Genomic DNA, 24,679 nt, shown 5'->3' on the forward strand with positions numbered 1-24,679 from the left:
ACCCCAAAAAAAGAGGCGGCCTTGCTAAATTTGGAAAATGGATTTGTAAACAAGGTCTACCTCCACGCCAAGTGATGGCTGGAACTTGGCCTACTGAACCGAGAACTGCAAAAAATGAATGCGTTTGTAAAATTGTCCTGGACCCTTTGTGCCTACAAAAAAGGCTCCCTGAACAACTTGTGCCAGGAGGACATAGAGTTGCAGATGAGTAAAAACGTAATCAAATTATGGGGAGCTTACCTGTTGTCATCAATAAAAGCACTGGGCACAAAGGAAGACTAGGACACACTGTCAATGCATGCCATTTGGCTGAAAATCATTACCTCATACCAGCATTTAAAGCCCCAAGCATGCCTGACAACCCATTTTCCACTTGCATTAAAAAGTCAGTTTATGTTGTTTTACATTGGGCAATTCAAAACAAAAGATAGACAATTTGAAAGTACTGCCTATGAGGGTACAAATGAGATTCAGGCTCCCACATCTTATACCCACATCCAGCACTTTTAGTACACATTTGGAAGTTACTTAGATCAGTCTTTTGTGCAAGTGCACATGCGCACTTGTAGGCAAGCTGTAACTGATTCAACAGATTCAAAATCCCCTGGTGTTCCAAGGAGCCAAATTACTGTGCCTGGCTCAAAAAATACTCAGTGCCTCAATGCCCCAGGGGCCACAATGAGACACCACCAAAGAGGTCATTAGCTAAAGACTGTTACAGACTACCTAATGACCACACACTTTAGTTAATGCATCAGGCAATCAATTAAGCTTGCAGACTTGTAGGCTATGCACATCGCATTTGCAATTTTTGTGTTTCATAACTAATAAGCTGATGCTGCATTGCCACAGATGTTAAATTAATGTGTTCAACTGTTTTAAATCATCTGTTTTAATGATTTTAAATAACTAAATAGATGCAATTCAATACAGAGCTCCCAATCTATTTCCAGAAACCTAAATCACAAAACAGAATGAGGAAAAGTAGGTTGTAAGCTTGCAGGATGGTCATAATGGCGTATACATCAACTTTCCTTGTTTGCATCAATTGTGCAAAGCCTCAGTTCTGGTTCCATGTCAAAAGTGCAAAAATATGGGCTGAGGGCACGGGTGAAGTGTTGGGGTGGAAAAGTGAACAGCAGAGATCTTTCGTCCACATTATAACATGATCGCGTTCCTGCTTCATAGTTTAGAAAAACTCCCAAAGTACTGGGGCGCACACTGCAGCTGAGATGTGTCACGCTGCAGGAGAAATGAACAAAGTATCTCTCACCTCCCACTAGGCTCACCATCCAGGAGCCTGTCTTAGGTGGTGGCCTGATGAAGACCTTTTGTTGTGCGTACTCTTCACAGACCCCCACTGACCAGTTCTTCTTATCTGCCACCACCACCTCCCAATAATGCTGCCATGATTTGAAGTTCTCCTGTCCCAAGACACATGGCGAGGTGATGTGTTTTGCAGTTGTTAAAGGCCAGTCTTGCCCGGTCGGTCTGGCTCTCACACATTTACAGTCATCTGATATGACAAGGAGGGGATTGGCAGTGCTGGGATCCAGTGTGACATCTCCTGGCAAAGACAAAATAAATCCCAGATTAGAGGTATACAATTTCAAACATGTTCGCTACAAGAGATTTCAAAGCTATCAGCGCACTCTTTATAAGCGCAACTAACCACAGTATCTGACAGGGGCGGCTCCTCCATGTGGGTGGAGGAACATCACCCCATTGCTTTCTCGCAGTGCGAGAAGTAGAAACATAAAATGGTACTATGAATACCATTTTATGTTTCTGCTTCCGACACTGCGAGAAAGCAGAAGGGTTAGGTTGGGGGCAGGCGGGTGGGTGGTCCTGTTCCAGGGCAGGGGAGGAGTGGCTTGCCCACTGTTATGGACGCTGACTGTTTGGTCTGCCGCAGGGCTGACCAAACCAGTCATACGAACTCTTCCCTTTTCTCCATGTAGGCTGATTGCAACCAACAATGAGAAAATGGCCTCCCATAGACACCCGTGTGGTCAGCGTCCCAGCCAATCACAATGCTGCCATTGGAGCATTGTGTTTGGCTTAGGGGAGGGGAGGGAGGCTGCCTGCTTCCTGAGTGGAAGAGAGGACGCAGACCTGATCGAGCAGCGAAGGTAAGTTCGATTTTTTTCTTTTTTTTTTTTTTTTTAATTTATTTAAAACCAACCACCCCCCACCCGCGAGTCATGACGGTCGCGACTGGTATCTGAAAGAGCTTACATGACAGAAGAGAGACCACCTTAGATGCAAAACAATGTACGCAACAGGAGCCAATCAAAGAAAACAGCAGTAAACTTTCTCATATGGGAAAAATTAAAATGACAACAGTAAAAACCACTCAAATGACAAGATCAACCCACATTTGAAGAGAATGATGATCTCAAATGAACTCAAACAGCCCTTCACAGCAGGGGGCAATATTCATGCTGAACAAGCAAACCAGAGCCTGGAGAACTAGTTACATGATAAGAACCAGCCAACAACAGCAAATGACGTAGTTATACACGAAGCACTAATTAACATCATTAGCAGTAATAGTTTACTTGACAGCAACCAACTGCAGCCCAGTGTACTCCTTTCCCGGAGTGATCCGCCTGGACCACAGTAATGGGTTTAGTTCGACTCCACTCAGGGCATACACTCTGTCTCATCCCTCATGTACAGAGTGCTACAGCAAGGTGACTTCTAAACTGTCTCAGAGGTTAAAGTTCCCAAATTAATCTCATTCCTTATGCAGAAACCCCATTTATAGAGTTGAGCGGGATACAATTCTTCAAATCCATTTGTGGTTGCAGAGAGCGAGTGTGTGATAAGTGCTTTGTCAGATAAAACAAAGGTTATTTGATTTTATCAGTTAGAGGATGATCACGTCTAAACATATACATGCATTCATTAATGCATGTAGGAGAGTAGGATCTGCACTTATGTTGCCCCCACTTTTTTTCTGATGTATACACTGGTTTCTGGCTATAGTCTGGCTGGGACCCGGCTAATCAGGGCCCCAGCCTCTCTGTTCTCTCTAAACAACTTGGAGTGCATATTAGATGCACTAGTGATTGGATACTGTGGTACCTTATGAGCCCCTAGTATATGGTACCTTAGGTACCAAGTGCATAGGTACTTTACAGGCCTTCCAGGGGCTGAAGCATGTATTATGCCACCCCTGGGAAGCAGACTAAATCTGCCACCACAGGCCTGCTACTGCAGCCTGGGTGAGGTAGTGTTAGCACTCCTCACTGAGGTATAGGTTCCCTATATCTCACCTTACACACACATATAAACCTATCAGTCACCTCTAAGGCAGGCCCTATCAATCCTGAAGGCAGGGTGCTTGGTTTACATGTGAGGGTGTGCCTCTGCCTGAGCAGGGCCCCTCTCCAGCCCTCAGAGTCTATTCTCTGTGGCTGTTTGTGGATGCGGTTAAACCATATACTCTTAAGTGCATTATAACCTGGCGGTAAATGCTAACTTTGGGATGGCTGCATCAAAACATGTCGTGTTTGGTGTCAAAAGCCTTGAATCATACCCCCACACCAGTAACTGGTGTGGGAGTATGATCCCACCCTTCTAGAGGGATAGACATGTACCTACTGTGGAAACACGGTAGAATCCTGAAAGAGCCCTGGCATCACAAAATGGATGCCACCAGCACAGACACTGGGCTGCCCTCCTGCTGCTGACCGAAACTCGCAGTGGAGGAGGCCCAACAATAGGCATCCTGTCACATGGAGGTGTAACCACCTTCCAGACAAGATTTAGTGTATTGGGGCTGGGTGGGTGCCCTCCTAGAGTGCTTTCAAGTCCTACCCTGGGGAAGCAGTAGGCTCCTCTGTGCATATGCCAGCTTAAACCGGTTCAGGGGCTACCAACCCCTGCTCTGGCGTGAAACTGGACAAAGGGAAGTGGGTGTAACCACCCACTCTCCTGACCCTCCCATAGGAGTGGTCATACAGCTAGTCCCTCCCTTTCCTTAAGTATAAGATAGGGAACCCTTGCTATTGCAAACTAGATATCCCTGGATGACACTCTACAAGAATAATCCTTGACCTTCGACGTTCCACTACCTTTGGAAGACTGAAGAATCTCCCTTGGAGTCAAGGAGTGACTCCCCTGCTTGGCAGGCACCAAAACTTTCCCGCTCCTGCTGGAGTCCAAAGTCCCTGCAGCCCTGAAAGTGGATTTCCTGACTTCTCAACCACCATTGTGAGTCCCCAGCAAACCTGAGGCAAGTGGACCCCACGAGTGACGAGGAACAGCAATACCCGGGTACCGTGCACTATTGTCAAGTGCAACCCCTTCACTATGTTCTACGAACTTGTGCATTGGACCAAGTGTGGTCCAAGCCTCCATCAGGATTTCCTTCAAAAATCAGAGGCCTACCTCATCCTGAGTGACCGTGGGCTCCTGTGAAGTGAATCCTCATGAGGCATCTTCACGATCCCTTGCCGGCTGGCTTGTGGGTCCCCTGAAGACTTTTCTACCAAACCAAAGGGCTCCCCTGGTTGCTCCAGGCCTGCCCTGACTTACCCTTGCTGGGTGAGTCTCTAAGATCTTGTTGGTCTGCACCGCTGACTTTCTTCATATTCCATGAGACTTGCTGTTGCCAAGGCTTGTTGACTCCAATCCGGTTGCCGACACCTTAGTAAGCTGCAGACTTTGTGGGACACACTGAATCCAGCTCCTGGTTGTCGTCGATGCCTCCTGGACCTCGTGGCTGAAGAGTCAAGACACCTGTGATCACCTGAAATCACCCGACGACTGTGAACATCCATCTTCCTGGACGCGGGTCACTGGCAAGTGACATTGAACACTGTCTCCTCTGCTTTCAGGTCTTCTTTCTTCAGAATCCAGTCTTGGATTCCACCGGACACTTCTCCTGTCTTCGCAAGCAGAAAACCTTCTTTGGCTCCCATTGAAAACGACGCCGCGACCCGACACCAAAAGACACCTATGCACCCGGCTTCCCTGAGTGAGGTAACTCGTGCACTCTGGTGCTCCTGTGTGTGTTGGCTCTCGAACTACTTACCCTGTAAGTGACTTGCTTGTAGACTCTCCCGAAGTACCCTAAAACTTTAAAATTCCAACCGCGACTTGCTCCATTGAAGTCTATTGGGATCCGCGGCAGACTTCTCACACTGCATGCGTCTGCCGTGGGTCCTTTACTTACCTGCCTTGGATGGATTAGTTGAGGCCCCAGCGCTTCTGAAGACTTTAGGCCTTCTCCCTTCTCAAGTGGTTCTTCTTATACCTCTTTTTTAGTATATGGTCTGGTACGCCCCTAGGGCCCCAGCCATATAAGTGCTTAATTTGTTGTGAAACATTGATTTGTGCATATGTTCCTGACTTCTAATCTCATAAAGAGTTTAGTAGAGTGTGTCTAGAAATAAATACATATATATGTTATATATCTACCTGTGTGGTGTCCTTTCATTTGGTAATTCACGAGATTATAAGGTAAAACAAGCTGCTTTACATTCCTCTGAGACTTAGCCTGAAGGCCGCTCTCCACAGCTACCACTAGGATAGCTACCTTTAAAAGGTTGTCTTAAATCTATCTACCATAAGAGTCGAATTGGACTGGTGCAAGGTGCCCACTTTAACTAGTGACCAGCTTATGCCAGTCCAACTTCTCACAATGCGTAACAAATAAGGAGAATAATGTCGCCGTTAAAAAAAATCATGATAAGCTCATATCTTTTGTTTTTTAAGTATATAAGTTTTAATTCCATGATAGCTATTTATGTACCATGATATTTCAAGATGTCATGTAACCTTACTAAGGAGCGAATTATTTCTGGCAACCACTGAACATGACAACCCTTGACCCTTCAGGGATCATGGAAACAGTACAGTACTTTTCGCTCAATCGTGCTCACTTAGTCTCACAGATACACACAGAATAAACATTGGGAACATTTTCAATAACTTATTAAACCAGCATCATTCTACTATAAAACATAAGTGCTGCAATGATGAGAAGACAGAAGCAAACGTAAGAGATTACTATCCAAAAAAGAGTAAATCGTAGATACATTTCCACCATGGTGCTAAAACCATGAATATACGGAGGCATATATAAAATCAGTAATCTTAGGTAGGGTCTGCATTGTAGGAGTACGCTAAGTGTACCTAAATGTACCTAGCCTATATGTGGGTGTATAGCCAAGAATTCCCTAGGAAGAAGCCAACCTCATTACCTGATGGGAGGGAATAAAGGACCCTGTTTTGGTCACAAGTTGGACACCCCGCAAGGGATGTCAGACCACTGTGTGCTGGAGCTTCTGTGTGCAGGGACCCTAGTTTCAGCGTGGAAACGTCTCCTTTGGTTACCTATTGAAGGTGCGGTTCTTTTATACCAAAAAGGTAACCTCAGGGGTTCTGCCTAGATTGATATGTTATGATTGTGATTATATAAATGAACCTGAATCAATAAATGCAATTATGCAAAGCAGTCCAGTCATCCGCGGATGACAATAGCGATGACTTTCATACACAGTTTTTATACAGAGTATGTACAGGGGGTACATGTCGTACATAACATGATTAAGATATGATTCTAAGAATCCTCATGCATAATAAACACGGCTAGTTTCAAGGAAACCAATAGACATTTATTTAGCACATAACTGGGTAAAAGGTCAGTGCTAGAATTGTTCTGTAGCGCAAGGTAGGACAATGTAGGTAAAATGTCGCTTCGCTACTTAGGTCTAGCTCATGAAACATAACAAAGAGATGTGTCCCTGTTCTAGAAGTAGAACACAACTTTTGGCAAATCGCTTCCATCCTAAAGTCCCTTTCATAGCTTGCATTGCAACCTCTGGTTAAGTAAGTATTATAGAGGTGATTCCACTTTTTTGATGCAGGGGTACAGAACAGCAGCAATTCACTTGTCATCGCAAAATTAGGTATTCCTCAGGAAAAGATAAAAGCATTATACAGCAACAAAATAATTCATAGCATAAGATCATTTATATCAAGCTTAATAGCTTTAACAGTCAATAATAAGTTCTATTGTATGAAATCAGATATTGATTCAGTGACTCTAGACCAGAAATCTTTTGGTTCTATGTACTCTGGTTGATTCAAATTGTTCCTGGTGTACATTGGAGAATGCAAATGATGTACATATTTTCCTAGACATTTTCATTTAAATAATCTCAATGGTGTATAATAAAGCATATTATCAATTTAAATTACTGCGATGAAAGACTGGCATTTCTGAGAGCATCCAATCCCATTTTGATTAAATTCAAAATCCCCCCACCTCTCCCAGCGCTGAGCCCTTTTTTTGCGATTTGGGGAACTTTGCGCTTAGGTATCGATAACCTTTTTTCCACATGAGGTATCCTTGCCATATTTGTGCCCTTTTTCCCAAAATCCTGAGGATTCTAAAAGTGCCAAGGGTTTGGATTTTCCTGGGGGGGGGGGGTCGGGGGGGGGGGAGAGGGGGGATGGAAAATTAGGAAAAATATTACAACATTTTGAGTTTCTTGAGGAAAGTAGGAAAAAGAGCTCTGGATAAAATTGGGTTTTTTTCTCCTAAAAGTGGAATCAATAAAAGGGTTTACAGTGCGAAAGTCACCATCTTCCCAGCTTTCAGAAACATGAAGAGCTGAATATAAAAAGAATTATTTACCCAAGTTTGGGCATTTTTCAAAGGGATAGCCCATTTTTCATATTTTCTTTTTTGCTCTCAACCTATTTCCAGTTTGTGGTGGAAACCAGTGTGAAAGCCAAGGATGATCCAGAAAAGATGTATCTTTCTGAAAAGTAGACAACATTCTAAATTCAGCAAGGGGTCATATGTGTAGGTCCCCCAAGGCTTTCCCAAGCAAACTGGTAAAATAAATAAGTACTGAAAATGAGTAGAAAAAACGTCCTTTGATGACAACATTTTCATCTGTAACTTTTTGTCACAATGGGTGATTTACAAAACTAATATACCATTACGTCCGCTAGACCCTAATGGTTGTGAGCATATATAGGGTTTATAGATTTGCATAGAACCCAAGTTACCCAGAGCCTACAACTGATCTGCACCGTACAATGTTTTTTCATTGTGTACCGAGTATAGACCATTTCATTAGGTGAAATAGGTGAAGTGAAAAATGGGTATGAAGGAAACCTATGTATTTATGAACTGGCCACAAGATATGGAGATTAGGAGCAGTGGTTATTTGTACATATGAGTTTGTGAGTACCCGTACTAGAATATGGTTTAGAGGGTAGTTTTCCAAATGTCGTCTTTCTTACACACTGGCTTACATTTGGATGGCACAAATGCAGCAACATTCAATTGTCAATAACAAATATCGTACTTTTCAATGCTTCTACATGTTTTTTGATGGAAATGGTACCTCACTTGCGTGTGTAGACCTTCTACCTGCAACAGAAGTGTCTCTAAATGCAACAGGGATACATCACATTTTTCCACTCAAAACTTACCTTTTTTATGCAAAGTGGGTAGCTGTGGATTGTAGGCCCTAGTCAGCCAGCACTTTAGGGAAACCTAGCAAACCTGTATGTTTGCAAACTAGACACCTAGCGAAATTCAGGATGTGGTGACTTGCATGGCTCTCATCAGGTTGTTTTACCTAGAATGCCTTGCAAACCTCAAATTGTGACTAAAAAAACAAATTTTTCTCACATTTCTGTGATGGGAAGTTCAGAACCTGCGTGGAGCCACACACTTTATTCCACCCAGCATTCTCCTAAGTCTTCTGATAAAAATGTTTTCTCACTTGGGTGGGTAAGCCTAAAGCACATAACCGGAAACTGCCAAAAACGCAACATGGATACATCACACTTTTCCACTAAAAACACACCAGTTTTTGTGAATTTTGGGCCATAGCTAAGGGGGCACTGAGGCAATCTCAGCAAACCAACACATTTTTTGACAACTAGACACCTGGGGAATCCAGTGTGGGGTGACTTGTGTGGCTCTCAGAAAGTTGTTTACCCAGAATCCCTTCCAAACCTCAAACTTTGATTAGAAACCTAAGGGAGACCAAACAAATCTGCACATTTAAGAACACTAGACAACTAGGGAAGTCCAGGGTGGTGTGCCTTGTGTGGATCCCATGAGCTTGTGTTGCCCACAATGCCATGCAAACTTCAAACTTTGCCTGAAATCACACATTTTTTTGTGATGGAAACTTCCAGAATCCACAAAGTTTCTACCACCCAGCATTACCCCACTTGTGCTAATAAAGACGCTGCCCCACTTGTGTGGCTGGGCTGAGTGCCCACGACATGAACAGGTCTTCAACACTAGACTACACCTAAATCATGGCCTTCCTTGTTACTCTGCCCACACTCAGCCACATGGCGGAGACACCTGGCTCCGTCTTTGTGAATACTTGACTGTCTTAAAATTATTCGTTATCGTGTCAGCCATGGTCTTGCTATAAAGCACTAATGGAAATGCCACTTGTGTTATAGGACAGTGGGATTGCTTCATCAGAAGGTTGGCAGAAACGTTTGCCACCTCACCCAAATTGAAGCCTCATCAAACACCCATTGGGTTGGGGAAGCAACTCAAAAAGGCAATTAACAGCACCATAAGATCCCTTTACCACAAAACTGTTGACATAGGCCTTCAAGCAACTCTAAGACTACACAAAACCTCATTTTAGAAGCTGAAATGGGCCATAAGTAGATCACAGGAAGATGAGCTATGGGCCAGATTACCATTTCAAGAAATTAATTTTGGCCCTGGGGAGGTGGTGTTCATCGGGGCCACTGGGAGTAATGGTAAGTCTCCCCCATTTGAAAATTAAACAGCCCCAGGGAGGTGGCGATCCCCGGGCATAGGGGGGTCTGCAAGGCCCCCTACTGCATTAGTGTTAGCCTCGGGGAGGTGTGGCAATCCCCAGTGCTGCGCGGGGTGCGATCTCTGCATAATTTATAAGTGAAACGCCGGGAAGGTGGGGATCCCAGGTTTTTTTTAAACCCTAGTAGGGCCCCCCTGTGCCCCCTCCTTTCGTTTTTTTTACATGCCCCTGGGATTTGACCCACCGGGTGCTTCCTTCATGTCTTTTATTTCTCAATTTTAAGCTAGATCCACCTGCAAACTTGCAGCAAAATTGAACCCAAACATTTTTTTTAACCCCCGACCGGGTTCCCTCGGGGACCACGACAACAAACCTAGGGTGTCATTGTAGTCCCTGCCCCCTTTTCCTGGGCTCCTTTTAAAAAAATTGTGGGACTCTGCTTCAAGCCGAGTCCCAAGAGGGCTGCCAACATTTCCTTGTTGAAGTGTTGGCAGCCAATCAAATTTCAGTACAGGGACTGCTGTGGATTTGCAGAGCCACAAAAATCCACGTCCCTAGATATCTATTGTCTTTTCCCTTCTAATATCTCAAACTACTGAATGGATTTACAAACTTTCTGGACCAATATCTAGCTTTCTGCCAAATTTTGTGTAATGCCGTTCAGCGGTGCGACATGTAGACGTGTTTGAAATCCCTATGTGAAAATGCATGGGTAAAAAGCGTTTTGGCACCCCCGTTTTTTTCTCAGCCACTGCTTGATGGATCACACTGAAACCTTCAACACACCAACTGAACAGACTAAAATCAAAGTTTTGAAACGTTTGTAAATATTTAGAGTGGCACCAAAGTTATTGGTAAAACTAATGCTGCTCTTCTTATGGAAACTAGGTCTATGGAAACGAGGTCCTAACTATAACTACGATGTAGTGGAAATCGCATTTTATTTGTAGGGGTGCATTATAATCACATGTGTAGAGCGCACCGACATATAAGATTTTTTCGTAGTAACATGCAGTGTTAGGATTTAAAATGTATTAACCTGAAGCGTGTGCTAAGGCCATTGAAAAGTAACATGGAGATTTTATGTAGTAAGTGAATGTAACTAGCAGGAACAGCTTGTGCTGTGAAACTGACATTTATTCATGTACTAAACGTGTTTATTGATAGTGTCATTTTTGGTGTAGATAAATGCATTGATTTAATGTGCCATATTTTCCTATGCAACTTTGTAAAAGCTCATATGCTGGTTTCTTTTGTTAGCTGAATCTTGTAGGCCTGAAATGCAGTTCCCTGGAAACTCTTGGTTCAGAGTTAATAGCCGAGTTTCATGTGTGGTGTGGAATTTGTTCTTTCTCATGTTTTTTGTTGCAGGTGAAAGAAAAATTATTCTAACTGACAAGAATGCCTTTGTAACTTCTTCACTCCTTGCCTGACTAATAATACAATCGTATAGCTTGGGTCGATAAAGGAAGGTCATTGTGCTTCACATCTGAGAAGGCCTAGGAACCAAGGACAAATTGTTGCAAGAGAAGAACACAGCTGTCCCATGGAAAACTACCTTTGGGATTGTACCCAGAGCAGATGGTGTGACCTGCAATGTATCTTGGGAAAGATGCCTGTAATAATGTGCTGTTGGCAATAAAGAGACCACTTCTTCCTTTACCTTTGGAGAGAGAGCCTCTTAGCATATGGAGTCTTTAGAAGAAGTATCTCCAGCATCGAAGGGTCAGACAGCATAAAGCTATTGAGACAGAGCTTGTTCTGACACCTTTTTATTCCTTTCCTGAGAATGCTAGTAGAGATGTCATTTTAGTGTTAGTGTAGGGATAGATTAATGCTTCTTACTCATCAACTCTCGATGCAGGGGAACTTGAATTTATGCTTCCTAATCCTCTGTATTTTAATCTTGAATTAAATGTTTTAGTTATGCTACATTGTCGCAATTGGATAAGCAGATCTGGCTTTATGCTTATTCCGATGTACTTTTACACTCTCATCTTGAGGTGTCTTTATGTTCAGTTATTTGTATCTTATAAATCAACTGACCACACATAGTTGTTTGTGGTTACTAACAAGGTGTCAAAGAGAATTTTGTTTAATTGATTAACAGTAATAACAAATGTTCTCCCCTCTACGCGTCCATGCTGCTAAAACAAACATCGGATTGTGACTCCAGAATAGGTCCAGAACTTATGGGCCCAGCCCTTTCAGTTGGTAGCAGAGTAGGATGGTAAGCACATGAAGCGAAGGGAGATTCCAAAATTAGTCTAGAACAGTGAAATCTAGAACCTCAAAGTACCAGAATAGAGCCCAATGACCGAGAACAGAGAGCAACAGAATCCAGAGGAGATTGACAGAGTCTGATGTGCGGCAAGATCAGCGGCGAGCAGAGGAGTGAGTATCGATAGGGTGTATGTTGTGTGCTAGATTGTGGGAATGATTTGATTGTGTAATGTCCTGCAGAGTCGATGTGAGAATCAACTGATTATGAGTTCAGGCTAAACGTGATCCAAGGATTGAGATTTGAGTTTCAGGTTGCAAAGTGGCCTAAGATTCCAGGATATATTAAAGGTGCAGAAGACACGGAGATTAAGATTGTGATTGTCTGACCGAAGAGTTGAGGAGTTGCCGTGAGATGTCAATGGCAGGGAAATTTGTGTGATTGAGATGCATGTGAATCATTTAGTGGACCTTGTGTACAGAGGTGAGCTCTACTGATTCATGTGACCAGCGCAGGTTGAGGTTCATCCTGTGAGATTGTACTTGGGTGACTGAATTCTATCGATCTTTTAAATGGCAGACAATTATGGGGTTTAAGACGACTGTGTGAGCGAATGTACATGGAGAAATTGTGAAGGAGGCTGAGCTGCTGCAAGGAGTGAAGGTGACGTTAGTGTGTGTCCTGCTGGGATTGGTTAGTAGTCATCAGGAAGCCATGGTTTGAAAAGCATTGTTCCATCATAATCCATTGAACAACTAACAGCAATTGAAACATGCAATGTTTTAGGGTGTTGAGGGATCTTTTCAAAATTGGCATAAAATCACTGTAAAGGAGGGTAAATTGTCTTTCCACATTTTGGTTAATTTCGGTTGGATGTATTGCACCAGATGAGGGGAGTAGATTTGCACTGCCGCCTTTGCCTAGACCATCACAGTTTGAGCCGTTAGATGCATGGATGCGTGCAGCACATGCTGAGCAGAGGGAGAAATACCAGTAGAAGATGAGGAAGGATTTCAGGGCATGCCAGGACTCACAGTGGGACACACAGCTTAAGAGATTGAAAGTGGATACTATTGAGGGAGAAAGGTGTACCCAATGTTAGTAGGAAAAGGAGATTCTCAGAACAGGAGCAACAAGTCAAATGGTAACGATAGTAGTGACACAGATAACAACCCATCCAATATGTTGTCTTCAGAGTGCCCATCACCTTATAATCCACAATTTGGGGACGGGGGCAGGACTCGGGAAGTGCAAAATCATTGGGAGTGCCTCAGTTCAAGTGGGTCCTATTACAGCAGGAGTAGGGGGACAGGAGTGTCCATCCTAGGAGTTAAGGAACAGAACGGAGTTAGCGCTGCTTCACAGTTTTCAGAAGCTCTTACAGTACCGGATACTATTGGTTCCATTGTTCCTGTGTGTGACCCGAGCTCAGTGGGAAACCTTAGTTGAAAACGGTCCATACAGGTTAAAGGAATTGGATTGGGAAGATCGAGGGGACGAATGGAAATTGTCCATCCCTAGTGCCTGTGAAATCTAGTACCCCTTTAACATCTACTGCCGATCCTTCTGAGTACACATTGGTTCCAGTACTATACAGTCTATACCTATGGCAAGCAGTATTTCAGACCTATGGATGTGGGAAACAGCAGTGGGGGACCAATGGGTGCAGTCTCAGAAGCAAGCTCGAGTCAGGGAGCCTCTGGAAATCAACATGTCTTAGATGTTTCTGTCTTAGAATCCTGGGTGAGAGATCACAATAACAGCAAGGAGGGTCAGCATAGTACATCAAGTCAGGGAACCATCAAAGCTGCAATGAAGGTGAAAATATTAGATGTAGTAAGGTTGAAGGCGGAGGTAGACGAGATCATTAGTGGGAATTTACCTTCGGACAGAATAGAAATCTATGAGCCAGATGACCTGTAGTTTGTAGCGAAGAAAGTCACCCACAGGGCAAGACGAGCACATGAGAAGGTATTAGAGTTAGCTCAGAGGTATGGATTTGACGTGTGAAAAAAAATGTTACAGGGAAATCATAGGCTTAACTACAGTGATCAGGAACTGGAGGAAAAGAGAATGATGGGACTGAAGACACTTATCAGAGAGTTGATTGTGGGAATAAGGGCTTGGAGTAGTTTGGATAAATTGGAGGAAAGGTGGTCAAAGAAGAAGAGTGCAAAGGTGCTGACAGGGGAAACACTACCTCAAGGAGGGACAACATAGGGGGTCGAGCCATATCTGTTATGGGAGGTGCCTAGTTGAATGTACGTATATGTTCCTGAGAGTAGAGGTGACCTTGCTGCATTTAATGATAATTCCCCCAGGTCGAGGACGGAACCTGATGAATGGTACAAGCAAGTCAATCACTTTGTTAAAATCTTAGTGTTGTTGATTGACTTAAATGCTGTGTTTTAAATTGTGGTTCCTAGAGATCTGTGTTCAGCTTGTAAGATAGCCATTGACTGGCCTGCTGCTGAGCCAGAGAGGGATTCAGTAACTCATGGTCCTTTTCCGTTGGTTATGAAAAAGTACAATCAGGTGATCACATGGTTGCAGTCCAAAATAACCCAATTGATGTCTTGAGGGGCTAAGATAGAATAAACGACCCAGGAGCCTAAAGAGTCAGTACATGGATATTTCAAAAGGCTGTTACAAGCCTTTAAGCAGTACAGAAGTATATGACAGGACTGAGGCTGGAGGTTAGCCTCATGATCCAGCAACATTTCATCTGTTGGCAAAATAAGTCTGTGGGCAAAGTCCTGCGGTATACCAGGTATTGCAGTGATGAGGTGAATTCCAAACATAGAAGGACAAAAGGAGAAGTTGATGCTGGTTCAAATGTGAAATGCACAGAAGGGAGATCAGATACAGGCAACACCAGAAACAGTAGTTTGCATTCAAGGAAATGTCCAAGTAGGTGTCGAAGTTGCATCAGTTGTGAGACTGGCGGGGCAGGGAAAAGGAAGAGGTGTCCCCATAGATCCTAAAACAGGGATAGATGTTGCAACACATGACAAAAGTGACAAGCAGTGGTCTTTTTCAAAGATCGGGCATTGGAAGAGCGAGTGTCTTACCTGAATTGTGCGAATCAGCTGCAGGAAGGAAACCTTGTACAAGTGACAGGTGTGGTAAATCTGTCACCAACAGTAACTAGGCCGAGTTCTCTAAATGCAGGAGGGAATCATAACCAGTTAGTGCACGTGCCACAACGTCCTAGAATCTCGTAGGGAAACCAAACTTATCATTAGATGCCCCTAATGGAACGGCTGGATGGATTTGATCAGGACCCGTCCTTATGACGGTGCCTGAGGAGGGAGGTCTAACTCTTATGACTGTCCCAAGTGTACAGAGTGGACCAGACGTAGATGGCCATCCCATTACATTCTTGATTGATACTGGTGCTACCCGTTCTGCTGTGAGATCTGCAGTACTCCCAAACGTACCCTTCTCAGGAAAATCAATCTAAGTTGTAGGAGTTACTTACAAAAGAATGACAAATGCTTTGACGGAAGAGGTACCAGTGAAAATTGGAACCTTTCAAGTTCACCATCAGTTTGTGGTGTGTGATTGAAGTCGAATCTGTTTGCTAGGACGTGACCTTTTGTGCAAATTGAATTATACCATCTATTGCACGCCAAGGGGAATTGAATGGCAGACTAATGATAAAGACATTGTTTTCAAGTTGGCTAATCAAAATCATTATGTAACCATGTTACCTTTACTCACAGTTGAAGGCATGCCACTGGATCTGAGAGACACCGTCTCTCCAGCAGGAGAGGAAATCGGACTGATTCGAGGAGTTGAGCCTGTCCACATACAGATCAAACCTCATGCAGAATTCCCGAGAACACCTCAATACAATCTGACCCCAGAAACGGTGGCAGGGATTGGCAGGGATTACACCTGTAATTGAGTCCATGCGCAGGGCATTCTAAAAGAGATCCTGTGAAGCCCGGGTTATTCTTCCATCATGGGATTGAAGAAACCAAGCGGGAAATATCACATTGTTCAAGACCTTAGAAAGGTGAATAACATTGTGATGTCATGTTGTACCGTGGTACCGAACCTATATGGGATCCTGTTTCAGATTCCTTGTAAGGCTGCATGGTTCACAGTGATTGACCTCTGGCTCTCCTCATGCAATGGGATGGACAAAAATGCCCAGCAGATTTTATTTGCTTTCCATCTTGAGAATCGTGTCTTCATGTGGTGTTGTATCCCTCGAGGGTATACTGAAAGTTCATCCATTTTCAATCAGGTACTAAAAAATAACCTTGAGAGCGTATTTATGACCCAAAAATCGGTGCTAGTTCAGTACATTGATGACCTCATTGTGTTTGAAATGCGGGCTGCTAATAAGAATGATATAATCACCTTACTTGAACCATCTAGCTAACAATGGGCATAAGGTGTCTCCAAGTAAACTTCTTTATTGCCTGAATGAAGTTCAATATTTGGGACTTCAAATTGAGAGAGGCAAGAGAAAGGTGTCACCAGAACGAGGAATCGATCATGAAAATGTATCCGCCTACTACCCAGAAAGAGGTCAGGATGTTCTTGGGAATGGTTGGCTACTGCTAACAATGGATTCCAAATTTCTCCTTGATGGCAAAGCCTTTGCAGATGCTGACCCACGAGGATATGTGTGATCCATTACCTTGGGATAACAACTGTTTGCTTGCCTTCTAGAGCTGAGAGAGTGTCTGTTGTAATCTGGCATTCCTAAAGTTGAAGCGCCACACAAAGCATTCTCATTATTCTGTCATGAGCTGGAAGGTTGTGGTCTTTTTATACTTGTCAAGGTACGTGGGGGTGCCCGTAGACCAGTGGCTTATTTCTCAGCTACATTAGATCCTGTAGCTTCAGCGTTGCCCAGATGTCTCAAATCCATTGCTGCACCAGGTGTCAGTACTTAACGATGGGAGATCATTGTGATGGATCATTCACTTACTGTTTATGTACAGCATTCAGTTGAGCTCAGTGCCAAAACCTACTACCTTGCTACCTGTTCCAAATGCTGATGGGGAAAATTGTGAAGACCAAGACTGTCTGGATGTTACTGAGCTTTGCACCAAGCCGAGACCCGACGTTGTTGATGAACTATCAACAAAAGGGACTTGATCTGGATCAATCAATGGTTCATGTCTAAGAGACAATTAAGGTAATCTGAGAGCAGCATTTGCGCTCTGTACCATCTATGGAGTGGTGTAAGTTGCCTATTTATAGGGCGTACACTCACACATTCATTGCTTTGACCCCTGAAAGTCTTGTCTCAGAGCAAATCGTAGTCACCATCTATACCAATAGCCAATATTAGCAGAGAGGGTTCCTAACATCATCAGGCTCTTCCATTAGGAATGGGGAATATGTGAGACAACTATTAGAAGCGTTGCCGTTTCCAAAAGAAGTGGTGGTTGTTAGGTGCGCAGCCCATGGAAGGGAAATCAACATTTTTACCATGGGGAACCTGTATGCTGCTGAAGGTGCTAGTTCTTATGCTACACATGCATGTATTTTCAAGGGGGAATACATTGGCTAAAGTGCAGAGAAGATCAAACTCAGCATGCCGCCAGCTGTTGCAGACACATGGGATGAAGTCAGGCATTTGTAAATGGAAGCCACAGACAAGGAACAAGGTGGTTGGATCAGAGCAGGTTGTGAGAAAGAAGAAAGTGACATATGAGTTTCAACTGATGGTAGGGCAGTCTTATTGAATTGTCTGTTAAACCCAATGGCAAGGCAAATTTATGGAGCAGCTAACATAGGAAGGGATGTAATGGTGAGATTATTGAGGCAGACTTAGTTCAATCTGAGGTTTTGTGTGATTGCAGAAGCAGTGTGTCATCGGTGCATCACGTGCCAACAGATGAATGCTGGGAAAAAGACAGTTGTTGCTCTGAGTAACATTGACATATCAGGGGGTCCCTTCAATTGGATCCAATTGGACTTTGTTGAGATGCCTGTGTGTAATAGATTGAAATACATCTTGGCTGTAGTGTGCATCTTTTGTTGATGGGTGGAAGCTTATCCGACTAGAAGGTGTGATAGTGTCACAGTAGCGAATTTATTGTTGAGAGAACTCATTCCTAGATTCGCATTTCCAACTACATTGTAGTCAGATAGGACATACTTCCATAGCGAAGTCATGAAGCTATTGTGTACTGCCTTGTGTGTGGATCAAGGATTGCCTAATGCCTCCAGCCAATAACTACAACGCATAGTGGAGCTAATTAATGAGACCTTAAAGGCTGGCTAAAGCATGTGCTTCAACATCTTTGAAATGGCCTGATGTGTTGCCCTTGGTTCTTGTAACGCCCTGAACGTCTCAGGATCGTTTAACAGACACGATAATGAGAACGCAACCACTTGTGAAGGTTTAGTTATTTTAATGAAGGCAAAAATAATACAAGGAATAAACAAAGGTTATAGTCACTGGAATCCTCCAGGCTAAGTACGTTACCAGCCCACAGCACGGATGGTCCTAACCGTCCTCTGCATATACGCCGATCCCGGCGTATGCCAACAGAGGGCAGAAATGAAATGGCCGACAATGCCAATCGGTAGGCTGTGAGGGGCACGAAGAGTGTTGGGGAGAATCGAGGAGTCAGGGAAACACCCAGCCGGGGTCTCTACCTGAAGGGAGCAGCCGCTCAACCTCTTCCTCAGACTGCACCGGGACGCGGAGTCACCTCCTGGTGATGCGTCACCGATACCCCAATCACAAGCAAAGAAGACTGAACCGAGAGCAGCCGCTCGATCGATCCCGTGGACTTCCGAGTCTGTAACGCGGCAAACACCTCCTGGTGTGCGTTACAGCTGGCAGTCCCTGTATCTCTGGTCGGGCTGGGAGTTACGACTCCAACCAGCAAAAGCGCCACTGCGCTTTGACTCAGCCGAGTCAAAAAGCGAAGCTCAATGGTTATCCGGTAGAGCTTCCGGGTCCTTCACAGGTGACGATGGGGCAAGACACGGCCCAGGGAGTAACGACTCGACCTACCTCCGTTCTTGCCTTACTGGAGCACCACTCCGGAACACTGCTCTTCACTAAGCAGGTACGTCGGTGTAAACACAATATCCGACAGCGTTGTACCTCCCGGTTCCTCCCTTTATAGGGCGTGTTTTCCTTGAGTTATGTAACAGCTCTCCTGTTTACATAAGGGCGTGTTTTCCTTGAGTTATGTAACAGCTCTCCTGTTTACATAAGGGCGTGTTTTCCTTGAGTTATGTAACAGCTCTCCTGTTTACATAACCTCTCAACCGCTAAGCATCCTGGGAGATGTAGTCCGTTTTCGCTGGTTACCGTTTTCCTCCCCTCGCATGACAGGAATTCTTGACAGTTCTAATGAGCTTGTGCAGCATTCCTGACATGAGAACTGGGTTGTCTCTGCATGAAATGTTTGATGAGAAGTGCGATGCACATGCCTGCTGTTCCAGCAGCTGCATTGATTAACATCAAAGATGACTTGATCCTTGACTACTGTAAAGGATTGGCTGATGTGGTTCATTCTGTGTCTCATTAGGTTGGAGCGACAACTGCACCAACATCAAAAGACCTCTGCCACGACCTGCACACAGGTGACTGGGTGCTTGTACAGAAGCATGTAAGGAAAAACTGTCTTGACTCTTGGTGGCGTACACCATATAAGGTGATACTTGTGTCAAATACCGCTGTGTAGTGTGGAGGAGTACCGAACTGGATCCACGCTTCCCGTACCTGAAGAGTAACAGGTCCCTCCGATGAAACAGCTCCTCTCCCAAAAGTAGTTCCAGCAGTTATTGAGGGGTCACCGGAGAGGGCAAGCCAAGCTGTGGAGGTTTCTGATGAGGCCAGATACCCGCCAGATCAAGCTGCGGAGGGTCAAGCTACACAGGACCCTGGTATAGACACTGATGGAAGCAGTAAGGTTGCAAGTGGTATAGAGTCTGACTCAGCAGAGGAAAATGGTGTGGAAATTGGTCATGTGCAGTCAAGGACGAAGGATGCCGCAGGTGAGACACGGGCTGTGAGACAGAAAAGAAAGAAATGCACCAATAAGTGAATCTTCTCTTTCAGACGCAAATTTTGGGTTCCGAATCCTGATCTGAGTGAGTACAAACAAGCCACAGGAAGTGTAAGGAGGTCCAGGAGAGCAAGAGTGCCATTTCAGAGAGATTTCTCTCCAGAGTGGACTTATCTGGTTACAAATCCTGGGGAAAGTGAGGTCCGAGTTTTTGTTAGTGATTGTCGAGCTCTTACTGAGAGTTCCTAAAATAGAGTCTGTCTAATGCAATTCTGTCTTTGACTATGCCTTATCCACCAAGGTTGAGTGGTTTACGGCCTCTGATTCGGGAAGACATAGAATTTCCGACCTTCAAAGCTTCACAGTCTCCTCAATAGATTGTACCATTGAGAGCTGAACTGTTACAATGAGTCATTGTAGAGATGGGCTCTAATCTTATATGGGAAGTAAATTTAACATTTTAACTGTAAATAAAATTGCTTGAAAGAAGATAAGCTAGGCCCAAGTGGAAGAAGAATCAAAGTAGGGACTTATAGAAGAAGAAATTGGCACGATATTTACACAGCTTGAAAGACTTCCCTAGCCCAAAGACTGTTAAAGAATTTGTCCAAGATCTAAAACGATTTGCTAAAGGCTTTTGTTGCATATGAATAGGAGACCATTCTAAGGAACGGGGTAACCCAAAGTAATCAAGGACCTGGGTATTATATGGTACAAAAGACAATGGTCCTGAACCTATATTTCAATGGAATCAATCAAGGGTTATGATTTAACATATTATAGAGTAGAATACTCAACATAAAAAGTGCAACAAAAGTCCATAATCTGGATAACCATATATTTATTTAAAGCAATTTTGGTGAAAACCAGACAGTACATAATACAAATAGCAGTTGGAGAAAGGTTGCTCCAGAGGGAGACGTGCAGTGAAACAGAGTGCTCAAGAGTGAAGTGATGAAGAGAGATACTTCAACAGAAATGTATAAAAAATGTAATATGTCAAGGCAAAATCAAGGGGGACCGGTTGTAAATCACCGTCCCTAGGTAACCTGGCCCAATTATATTCACACAAGATTGTTATATCAGTTCTCACTAGAAATCAATTCTAGGGTGGCACGTGAAAAGACCAGAAAAAGGGGTCCAGGTTAGGTTAGTTGGGCGTCGATGTTTCGATCCGACTTGTGGCCAAAAGGGCGTTTGGTTCCTCGGCCTGGCGGATCTTCATCAGGACTGGGCTGGGCAACCCATCAATTAAAAGTGAGGACAGAAGTCCGTGGTTCCTTTAATGAATCCAACATGGGGGTATGCGTCTCCAACGTAATCTTCACACTTGGTTTCAATAGATATGCCCCGGTGACCTAAAGGAGATCATTGCGATTCCAAGCCACTAACAAGAGTCGTGAAATCAAATTGCTCCGGGGGTTAGGCAAGCGCGTCTTCACTTCGCGGCCGTCTCCAGGCATTTGACGGCTTAACGCTTACCGTGTGTTAATCAAGGAGAGCGAGACCGCCGTTGCTGACTTCTGTATGGAGATCGTAATCTCGCGATGTGTCGAATGATATGGCTGTGTGTACCCGACTCGTTATAGCGTGAAGGGATAGAAAAGGATATAGAAAAAAGACTAGTGGAAAAGATAATGGAAATGATAATAGAGTTGCGAGTTGTAAATTGAAAATAAGAGAAATGTGTTGTGAACTATAAGTGAAAAACATACATATAAATATAAAAAAATTAATTAAAAAAATTAAGTGAGAAGGATATAAAAAAAACACCAAGTGGTGAGAGGATGTCGCACGGGAACAGAAAGGAGATGATAGTGTGTAACATGTAACTGCAAGTGTTGTGAAAGTGAGAATATGGGAACATTTTTATAGACAATTACTGAACATGACTATGGTATGTAATAAAGGGCAGTATTGACATCTGAACCATATTACAAAACAGATCAACAAGGTGAAGTTAGAAAACAGAAAATAGAAACAATTCTTCATAGGTAACATAAAAATTCCATTCGATCGTTCATTCCGAACGGTTTCATGGAGTTTAAGAGATAAATCCAATAGTTCTCTCGCTGTAACAGGAAATTATGGTTGTCTCTTCCTTCTTTTCTGGAAATTGTTTCAAGAATGCAGAATTTAAGTTGGCTGATGTTGTGGCCGGCTTCTAAGAAGTGTTGAGTCACAGTGGATTTCATTTGCTTGGTTCTGATGTTGGATTTGTGTTCGTTCAACCTAATTTTGATTTTCCTCTCGGTTTGCCCTACGTAAATTTTCCCACATGGGCATTTGAGCATATAGACAACGTTGGCAGTGTCTCTAGTGTAAGTGGGCACCTTGCACCAGTCCAGACAACCCTTATGGTTATTCAAGAGGTCTCAGACAACCTTAGAAAGCTATCCAAGTGGTAGCTGTGGAGAGCAGCCTTCGGGCTTAGTCTTGAAGGAGTGTAAAGCAGCTTGTTTTACCAGAATGCAATCCTATAGTATAGATGGAATGAAAAAGAACCACACAAAGTATTTATAAGAATATGTATTTATTATGGAACACTATCTAGTATGTTAAAGTATCTCCTACACGGAGATCGACACAAAGCACACAATACTTGTGTAGAGAAAGCACAGCAAATAGCACTAATAGTGGGCCCCAGAGGGGGGACCAAACCATATACTAAGAACGTGGTATAAGAACCACGACTCGAGTCAGGACAATGTCAAGAGGACGTTGAATTGCTGCGGACCAACAGAACCACCCAAGTTTAGTAGATAGGGACCCGATGGAGAGAGTGTGCAGTGTGTGAACTTGACCGCGTGTTCCATACAAGTCTATGTGCAAGTTGCTGTTGTATTTTTAAAGATTAGAGACCCTTCCCAGTGAACCCTGAAGAAAACCCATGGGGAAAGACAGAGTGTTGGAGAGCCACCCCACCCGTTGATACCGTGGTACCCAAGTTACTTATCCCAGGTAAGCCGGGTACATAGGTGTGAAGTGGCATCCGAAACCACCGTCGAACCCAATGGAGTACTTCAGGAAAGTGCTGCTGCAGGAAGAGATGAAAGTGCCCAGAGGAATCCAAACGTGTATTCTTGAAGAGGATTACCTGAAAGCAGTGGGGACAGTGTCTGTCACTCAGGCGTGGCCAGGAGACTTGGAAGACGGATGCCCTCCGATGTCGGGTGCTTCAGGGAAGATGATGGTGACCTTGACTTTGCAGCTGCGAGGACCCGGCAATGCTGAGCCTGACTAGGACCCTAATACAAGCTGTCCCATGAAGGATGTCTAGTGCAGAGGGGTCGGTGTCTGGCGGGAGTACCAAAAAGCCTTGGCAAACACAGTCCACGTAGGAAGTCAAGAAGGTGTACGGTTGGGACCAGCAAGGCCCAGGAGGCTCATCACAAGCAGGGGAGACGGGGCAGGCCCGAGCAATCAGGGGAGCCCAAGCAAAACAAAGGGGACCCCCAAATGGACCCACAGGCCAAAGGCTGGTGTGGAGATCCAATAATTCATCAATGAAGTCCTTGTTCTGCCCAGGAGGTCTACAGTAGAGCAGGAAGGTTGTGGTCTGAGTTGCAGAGAATGGAAAATGACACTTTGACCCTTAAATGTGTATGTTTAAATGACTTACCCCTAATTGGCTTAACTTAACGTACTTGCCCCTGGGTACCTCTGGTACCATATACTGAGGACTTATAAGTAAGTTAAGTGTCCCACATGGACTGAAGCACTTATTGTGCCACCATGACTGTGCAAAGCAAGGCATGACTCCAGCAAGCCTTTGCAGACTGGAAGAAAAGATTTTAACTGCTACCTCAACTTTGCAATTCAAGCCAATGGCATTGCCCCGGACTTCCTTTTCGATATTCGCAAGTCACCCTTAAGGAAGATCTAACAAGCCCTAAAGGCAGTGAGCATTATATTAAAAAGAAGGAGGTTTACTTTTAAAAACTTTAAAAATGACAATGTTGGGTTATTACTGTCAAGACATGTAGTGTAGTAAAGCTAGTAGCCTCATTAGCAAGTATGAAGTTACACACGGACAACATAGCAGTGCAAATTTGCAAATGGGGTTACTAATTATGGTACTTCATCATATCAAAAGAATCATTGCATTAAATCCAACATGTTGATCGAGTCCAAATTAATTTAAATATTTTATAAATGGCAACTTTAGAAAGATGCCACTTGGTTGCCCAAAGTTGTCCAGTTGTCGTTTTCGGCTGTGCACAGCTGCTGTCGGTGCAACAGCCTGCTGCTCTCCTGGGGAGGGGTGAGAATGACTCTCAGGAAGTGAAAAAAGGACTTGCGAGTATAGAGACATAACAAGAGTTGGTGTGAGCCCAACCAACAAGCTTCAATGGGAAAGTCACCTTTGAAGGGAAAATGGAAGTCAAACTTGTAAGGGGCTATTATGATCACGGGAAGAGAAGGGAATGCTGCTGCCAAACCTTTTTTCCAGAGGAGTGTAGCACCCAAGTAGCCATTCCTCTGGGTTGGGCTAGGAAGCTCCACACACAGAGGGAAGGATCTTGCTATGCTAGGAGTGGGCAGAATAGAACATCCCAGGCAAAAAAGCCTCACTGATGCTGACATCAAGTTGCAGTCTGGAAGGCCAAGATCTGACCCTCAAACATTGGCTCAGAGTCTCCTGGACCAGGAAGAGTCATCAAAGTGCA

The 24,679-nt window shown here is 44.0% G+C and overlaps 1 protein-coding gene across 2 annotated transcripts in view; it reads right to left on the reverse strand.

Moving 5' to 3' along the window:
- Positions 1–1,372: 1,372 nt before the first annotated feature.
- The window catches only part of LOC146785286 (E3 ubiquitin-protein ligase TRIM39-like), a 581,054-nt gene continuing 557,747 nt past the window's right edge, over positions 1,373–24,679 (reverse strand). The window contains exon 6 of one of the 2 annotated variants that reach the window (XM_085634252.1): positions 1,373–1,567. In XM_085634252.1, the coding sequence (XP_085490378.1) occupies positions 1,499–1,567 (69 nt within the window). In that variant the 3' untranslated portion in view covers positions 1,373–1,498. The remainder of the gene's footprint in view (positions 1,568–24,679) is intronic. The other variant, XM_085634253.1, reaches the window with a different exon arrangement.

This window comes from Triturus cristatus, chromosome 11, assembly GCF_964204655.1.
Source record: "Triturus cristatus chromosome 11, aTriCri1.1, whole genome shotgun sequence".
Taxonomy (NCBI): domain Eukaryota; kingdom Metazoa; phylum Chordata; class Amphibia; order Caudata; family Salamandridae; genus Triturus; species Triturus cristatus.